Source organism: Calonectris borealis, chromosome 2 (assembly GCF_964195595.1).
Source record: "Calonectris borealis chromosome 2, bCalBor7.hap1.2, whole genome shotgun sequence".
NCBI classification, from domain to species: domain Eukaryota; kingdom Metazoa; phylum Chordata; class Aves; order Procellariiformes; family Procellariidae; genus Calonectris; species Calonectris borealis.
The window spans coordinates 22,791,048-22,799,073 of record NC_134313.1 but is presented as its reverse complement, the minus strand read 5'-3'; the positions used below and the strand labels follow the sequence as shown (position 1 = coordinate 22,799,073).

General features: G+C 35.9%; 1 protein-coding gene across 2 annotated transcripts in view; it reads right to left on the bottom strand.

The window, feature by feature from the left end:
- Nucleotides 1-2,581: 2,581 nt before the first annotated feature.
- Nucleotides 2,582-8,026, bottom strand: part of LRP12 (LDL receptor related protein 12) — a 52,904-nt gene continuing 47,459 nt past the window's right edge. For both annotated transcript variants that reach the window (XM_075141293.1, XM_075141294.1), the window contains one exon: nt 2,582-5,798. In XM_075141293.1, coding sequence (XP_074997394.1) covers nt 4,935-5,798 — 864 coding nt within the window. In that variant the 3' untranslated portion in view covers nt 2,582-4,934. The remainder of the gene's footprint in view (nt 5,799-8,026) is intronic.

Below are 8,026 nucleotides of genomic sequence, written 5' to 3'. Positions count from 1 at the left end.
GTTCTCTCTCATTTTCATAAGCTTAAGTGCCTCTTGCTCCTTGTACTTGCTCAACACAAACGATGGATCACAGACAGCACAACCAAGGAAGAGAAAAGAAAGACCAGGAACCCAGCAGAGGAGCATCTAAGAAAACCTAATACTATGCTCTTTTCACTATTCATTTCCCATAGTGGTTTAATAAGGGCCCAATAAAATGGCCACCTTCTAAAAATCTGAGACCACAAAAGCAGTTCAACTTGGGCATTGAAGTCCTAGGTCTCAGGACGTTCTGGGAAAAAAAAGACTCATCAGATCTGTCAGTTGTTTCCTGCGGGATAGTCTCAGCCAAAGAAAGCCAGTTCGTAGGTGGGATTTTTCCAAACTCCAAGAAACATAACCACAAAAGCACAGAGATTAGCTTCCTTTGGAAACTGTTATTTTTACTAATCAATTATCTATAAAAACACTGCAAAATATTTATATTGTTTTGGCCAATTCTCAAACTCAACATCTCTCTTTTGAAGGAGTGTGAAGTCAGAATTATAACTGCTGCCCAACATACCAGGCAAGAGAAAGCAAAACTGAACACCTTTGTTCCTTGCCATACCACTGCAGAAATAAGATGTCTTATACATTCCTGATTTGACATGCCCTACCCATTTTGACTCATTTTTGGGGGGGTCTCCTACAATTGCTTATCTCAAAAAAAAAAAAAAAAATCCTTTGCGCAATGTAATAGATTATAATTGTATTCCTTTAGAATTTCTAGTCCATTTTATTACAACTCTCCCATCATTCAAATTCAAAATACAGTGACTCATCTTTTCATCTTAATTTTTTTGCCTCCTGTGTTCCATCCCTTTCCTTCCTGCACAAGCAGCATACAGGGTGACTGTAATGTGGAATAATCTTTCAAATTGAATGCAAGTGAAGTATTTCAAATGGTATCTTTTCTTTGGGACTTTGATAATATCATGCAACTTGGTCACAAGAGGAACTAACACTGAAAGCTAAACTCTTCTGCTAGATTTCAGTGTGTGGGGAAATATTACAAACATTAAGTTGTGCGTGGATATTCACAAAAATTAGCTACATTTTGTTAATGCTGGCTTTCCCCAAAAACTCTTTCTCAAAGCGCGATTCGAAACCACTAATCTAGGTTGCTTATAGAGCTACTTCTCTCATTTCCTCCATCAGTGGAGGATCTGTCTATCAGAATTGTTAGATAATACTTTAATTTAGTGAATACTACATTCTCTTCCCCCAAGTTACTATTCACCAGAGAGACCATAGTGTGGTAGTGGATGTGAATGGAAGCCTCAACTGGACAAATATATTGACATGAAAGGAATGTTGTGCTACAAAACTTCTCTATATCAAGTCCAGTAATTATGGACTTTAATTTACTTTGATGAGGGAAAGCTAACTACAGTAGTCGAATCCCAAAAGAGGACAAAAGGGAAAAAGTTTTAACTATCAATCTGCTTACCTCTCCATACTTTCAGTGACTTGGCAAAGGGAAAAGACAGACTTCTCCCTTGTCCTTTCAGAACATACCCCATTTGGGGCAATTGAATCATAGCTGATGTCCTGGAGGAGTTCAGTTACCAACTGCTTATTTTCAGAAACCCACAGGTGGGGAAGAAAAGATGCTGCCAAAAAAACCCTCACAAACCAACAGAACAACCCCAAAAAAGACTCATCACAACTACAGAAGATTAAAGCTGTTGACGTTTTTAAAATAAGTTTTACAGAAAATGTGCAGTACTTCCTCAGGACAACTGCAGCAGTCAAATAGCTGCAGGAGAATGAAACAGGCCAGGAAACATTCACTTTTCAGAAGGAAGCAAAAACTCCTCCTTTTCCTGTTGAAAAACCGTGATTAACTTTGATCTGCAGTGAGTATTTAATGTAAAGACTCACTGAAAAGGTATTTGTGTCCCAAACTTGAACTGTGATTTCCCTAGACTGAATCCAAGCTTTGCCACAAGTTCTTGCTTTGGCATTTAGATAGGAAGTGGAACACAAGAGACTGTGTTCCAGCATCCTCTCCGGGAACCTGTTTTGAAAGAAGAGTTATCAGCAATATTTGCTGAACTTGTACGGAAAATGGACTTTACTTTGGAAACAAAACAAGCCCTTGCAGCATTGGAAGTTCAGTCAGCCCCCTGAATGTTTCAATGCAAATCAAATGACAAGAAAAGTGTGCTATGTGAAAAGGAACAATGACAAACTCCTTCCATGGTTAGAAAGCTTTACATGAGGAGAAAACTTGCCTCACAATAACCTATATTCTTCAAAGCTTTCAGATGAAAGTGATTTATTACAGAAAATAAGATAATTCCACAGTGAATCCCTCTGACTTTTGTTAAAAATGCCCTAGCATTAAGCACAGGGCTTAAATCAAGACTCATTTAAACAAAACACTAATTCAAGCTCTCCAGAATAAAAAGAAATTAAGTAATATGACTTAATGGAAGTCTCAGTAAAAACAAACCAAGCAAAAAACCAAAACCCCAATCACTAACACATTAATTAAAAGAAAAATTGATCACTCCCTTTAAAATCACTAAGAAAAAAAATCACTGCAACAAATTAGCCTCATACAAATATGAATTTTATTTACAATTTTCCAAATTCTCAATCAAATGCAACTTCTCAGTTAAACGTGTAGCATTTCTCCTTTAAAACAAAATAAACATTGTGTTCTTTTTCCATCTGCAATGTGGAGTCCATAGGTACATGCTATTTGGGGCATCTAATGGAACAAATTTAGATCACTCTGTGTGTTTAACACCGAAGGTATTCTGTGAAGACTCTTTCTTCAAAATACATCTGCCTCGGGGAGAAACATTTCCATAACCACCTTCTAATGACAATTAGTTAGGAAGGTTTAAAAACCCAGTATTTTATACCAGGACATACTGTTCACATATATTTCAGGGTGTGTTACCATGTTCATATTGCAAAGTTGCCTGCTCTATAAGCAATGCCACTGAAATCAGACTAAAGATTACCCACAGATTTAGATATTATTCAATGTGAATAAAAATGGCCATTGATGACTTTTACTCGAGTATGTGTAATTATGGGCCAATCTGTACCTGATCTGGTACCAGTGTGATGTGATCTGTTCTGAAACTTGAAACCGCATGGGTCATTATAATAAAATCTTTTACAACTGTATTGCACATAAGGTTCCTCAAAAGCACAAATCTACATAACCATGTCCTGAATTTACCTGCTAACTCTCATGAATAAAATCAACCAGATGCTAAAATTGTTTATTTTTCTCATCCCAGTGTCTGTGAATGAAGAGAAGAGGGAGAAGATATATACACTTTGGAATCCATTCAATTATATGTTTCTTCTGCATGTGATTTGTACTTCAGAGATGAGGGTTTTAAAAAATAAAATAAAAAGCCAGACAGACCTTGGATTTATCTTTAAAAGTACCTCAAAAACATAACAAAAATTCAATTTAATTTTGATACATATTAAAACATTTTAGTCAGTTCTGCCCGACAGCATAACACGACAGAAATGCACAAGACTTTAAACATGCTTTAAAATGACATTCAACAAAGTATTTAAAATTTAATAAATAGCATACAATCACACACAAATACATTTCATACTGGATCTTTAAGCCTACTAAAAACAGACTGGCAAAGAATAAATAAAACAGTAGTTGACATTTTTGTTTTTAAAAGGTGTAGATTCTTGTTGTCACGCTAGTAGCCACGTATTAACCTGCTTATCACAAAATTGGAAGTTATGAGCTTTTTCCCACTGATCTGTTTTGCTCCAACATGTAATATGATAAAAAAATACACTAAAAGGGATTTTTTTTTTTTTTAAAAACAACCAGTCTGCAACCAAGTAAACCAGTTTTTAAATACAACGAATAAATAGGGAATTAGTAAAGCAAATTCAATTGCAACAAAAATGCAACACCCCAAGAAAAGAGCCATGGAAATATATAGCCATTGCAATATTAGACAATAATAGTACTTAAAGTGATAGTGCTTGTGCACTAAGCTCATTAGAGACTTTAATATGATTTTAGTGCAAATCCCTTGAGTCCAAACAAGCGTTATACCCTACAGTATTAGGGAAAGATCTATTACCAGTTGGAACTTATTCTGTAGTGTATTTGTACATATCGGATATTTAAAGAACTAACACATATTGTAATATCTTCGGCCCTTTTTTACTTCAAATCGAAAAGACTAATGACTGGGGATTTTACATACTATTTGGCTGTACCATATTAGATTGCAGTTTAGGAAAGTCAGTGCTATAAAAGCTTTTGCCATCAGTTTATCTATTAAATCTAAATTTCACAAATCATTGCATTTTGTACTTCTGAAAGAAAAAGAATGCTCCTGGAGAAAGTTTCTCCTCCCTTTAAATAAGTTCACATTATGATGAAATTCAAGAATATTTAGACAAAGTGTTTATAAACTCAAAGAAAAGTACATATTTTACATTAACAATCCTTACCAGTATTTAGTATATTAAGTTACAAGTATGTTGGCAATAATACAACAGAGTCAATTCCTAAAGGAAAGTAATTCTGTACATATTCACCTGTTAATATGGGGTTAAACAGGCAGCCAAATAAGTCTTGAGCAGCCATGTTTCTGGTTTGAACTACAGTACCAGGATAAACTAAATTTGAAACTAACTGGGATAACTTCAGTTTAAAGAGTAATCAGATTATACTGGATACACGCATCGTGTATTCAGAGCCATTAAAATGTTCACTCTAATAGTTCCATAACATCATCCAGTATAAGAAATGTTTAATCAACCACACAGGCTAAAATAGTTTTAACATAATGTTGTCCTGGATTTTTTAAAACTAAAAACTAGTTTTAACTGTGAAGTACAAAACAATGACAGATATTGCTCCAACTTGTACACAATCTTTCCTAAACAATCCGTACCTAGCAGAGTAATAATGCCTCATCATCACTAGTTTCATTTTTCACTGTTGCTTCTAAGCAAGTGTCAGGTATCTGGGCAGTGTGTACGATGCCACAGCTTTCACAGGGGCCATCTCGACTGCATGACCTTACACCGTGATGTGTTGCACTGTAAGGCTGCCTAAGCCCTGGTCCTTGATCTGAGCTGAGATCAAGTAGAGGTCTTGAACAGTCATTCATGTCAAAGTCTGATGCTACATCAGAGACTGGAATTAACATTTCAACATCATCATCCTCTTCTCTTCCACTTACCCCATTATCAAGCTGTCTCAAAGGACTTTGGTTCTGATTCACTGAGCTTGATCTCCCTAAAGTAAAGCGTACCCAGCGTAAACCTTGAGTCATACGACTTAGCGCGCTAGTGAGCTGGTGACGTGCAGGACTTGTGCTTGGGGGCTCTACACTCGTCACTTCTCTTCCACTATCCGTGTTACCGCTACTGCCGCTCTGAGCAGAGGAACTCCCACATGCTCCAACTGTTGCTTCTATTGCTGTTGCAGGTGGGACTTTCTGAGGCAAGGTGGCAGCAACACCACCAACTGCTCCTGCTGTGTCTCTTCTTTCATTTTCTGTGTCTGTATCATCAGATTCAACTGAAAACAGACTTCTGTGAGTATTATTTCTTTCACCTTCTCTACTAGTACTTTGGCTGGCAACATCATCTCCATCCGCTGAGACCAATGCCAGTGATCCAGAATGACGTGACCTTGCAAAATTAAAAATTCGATTCCAAATGTTACTTGATCTGCCAGCAATAGGAAGTCTGATTGAGGTAAATCCAAGCTGAGATCGTACTGCAAGTCTCAGGTTTTCCAGAACTGAAGCCTAAATGAGAAGACAAGCAACAATCAAGTGTTGACAGTATGTTGGCACTGTTCCAACAAAAGAAGAACGACAACTATTGTTCAAAACGGCATATAACCACAAAGTTAAATGTAGAGTCTTAAACATTAAAAAATGTTGCATCTTTAATATTAAGGATCTGGTGTATGTAGCAATAGGCTATTTTAAAAACAAAGCAGGCATGAAAAAAGTCTAGATTCTCCTGAGGAAAAAACATTATGAACAGGGAAATTACACGGAAATACATATGGAAGAAAAAGGGGAATAAAAGAGCAATGAAGTATATAAGGTACGTTTCTGCCCAAATCAACGACCTCTAAATAAAGGCAAAGTGAAAACCAAGGTACTATAACCTGGATATGGAACACTGATTACAGAGAAGTACATCCACAGACCCAGTACAGCAGGCATGCAAGATCTGTTACATACAGCCTTACCAAGAAGATAAAGTAGTCACTGTGGATTTTAGAGTACAGTACATAGAAACATGCCTCAAAAAGTTTAGGATTTAAAAACAAAATCTTCCAGAAAGATTTAACAGAGGTGACCTCTCCTTATCCATTACCATGGGGCTGCCTAGAATAGAGGCTAAATTAAATATCCTCTCTAGCAGAGGCTTGTAGTTTGATATTTTTCCCATTCTGGCATAATCAGTTAATTCCAGTTTCAAAATGCTTTCATGCTTCTGTTTAATTAAAATTATCTTATGTATTATAAACGGTACATTACCCAAATTTAGTATACATTTTCTAGTCATGTAGCTATAGAACAATGCATGCCTGAATTTCTCTGCTTAAAACCTTGTATAAGTTTTAATTGTAAGGTAATACAAACATATTAACACCTTTGACTTGGGGATCTCTTACTCAAACTTACAGAAAACAGTGCCTCAGCTAAGTGGCTCAATTCTCAAATACTAGGGTAGAAGATCTGCCAGATGCCCACAGTTTTGAAAATATTCACAGAATAAAGTCCATATTCACATCTTTTAATGAAGATTATGGCAAAAATATAGAATATTCTTCAGAATAGCCTTTTTATGCCCCCCAATTAAACACTTAACATATATGCATATATTTCACTGTTTACAAACACTGAACTTGAGTGTTCTCATGCTGTCACCTTCAGCTCCCTTCCACAATCCTTCAGACACCACAGGGCATACACAGCATCCAAACAATACTTCATGCACAACCTACCTCTTCCCTTCCAATAGTTCACAGAATGATATTTGAATTCAAGCATATAAATACGTAAGTTCAGTAGCCTTACTTTCAAAAGTACTGGCGAGACTGCTACCCATCCTTGAAAATCCAGCTCTGAAGGCATGTATCAGTTTTAGGCAGAAAGCATTACATACAAATCAGAACAACCAAGATTCCTCTAGCCTGAGACTACTAACTTTGAGGAAACCTTGACTAAGTACCTTCAGTCCTACACAGATTTGCAATCTTAAGATGTATATATTGCTCAAAAAAAAGAAAGCCGAACACATCCTGACTTAATATTGATTCCCTCCCCCCAACACTTAACCATATTAAAAATTTAATTTGAGCTTTATAATTTATAGAATTCAATTTACATTGCGTCTTAAGCTTTTACTCTTACCTGATGTTCTCTCCTCTGAAAAACAAATTTTTTAAATAATGCAACTTCATTGATTAAATAAGAGTAAAAATTTTTATCATGGAAGCATTAATGCTCTAGAATGACTTTTTCATTATTTTGGAAGGTGGCAGCCTGCTCCCTACTATTCCTTATTTTTATGCTAGTTAATTTCCCAGTATAGCTATTTAAGTTTTCAAGGCCGCAAGTCTTACCTGAAATATTGGTCTTTATAATGGGAATTCACTAACACTTTTTCACTATTCAAAACTATTGTACATGCATCAGTATTTTTATGGAGTGTGAAATCGTGGTTACAGAGAAAGACTATGAAGCAACTACATTTTTGTTATGTGTCATTACGGAAGATTGCCATTTTCAGTAAGTTTTTCAAATTTCATTATATTTAAGTTCTAAATAATAATTTAAAATATAGCCAAAACAACAGTGGTTAATTCAATTTAAGTCAAACTAAAGATAAAAGAAGATTTCAGTAATTGCACAGCTTTTTAAAAGCTCCAGTACCAATCTCGGACTGCAGCCACTACATGTCTGGGTTTTCCAGAATTGTTCTCTCCATCAGGAGATTTCATTTTAGTAAAAGC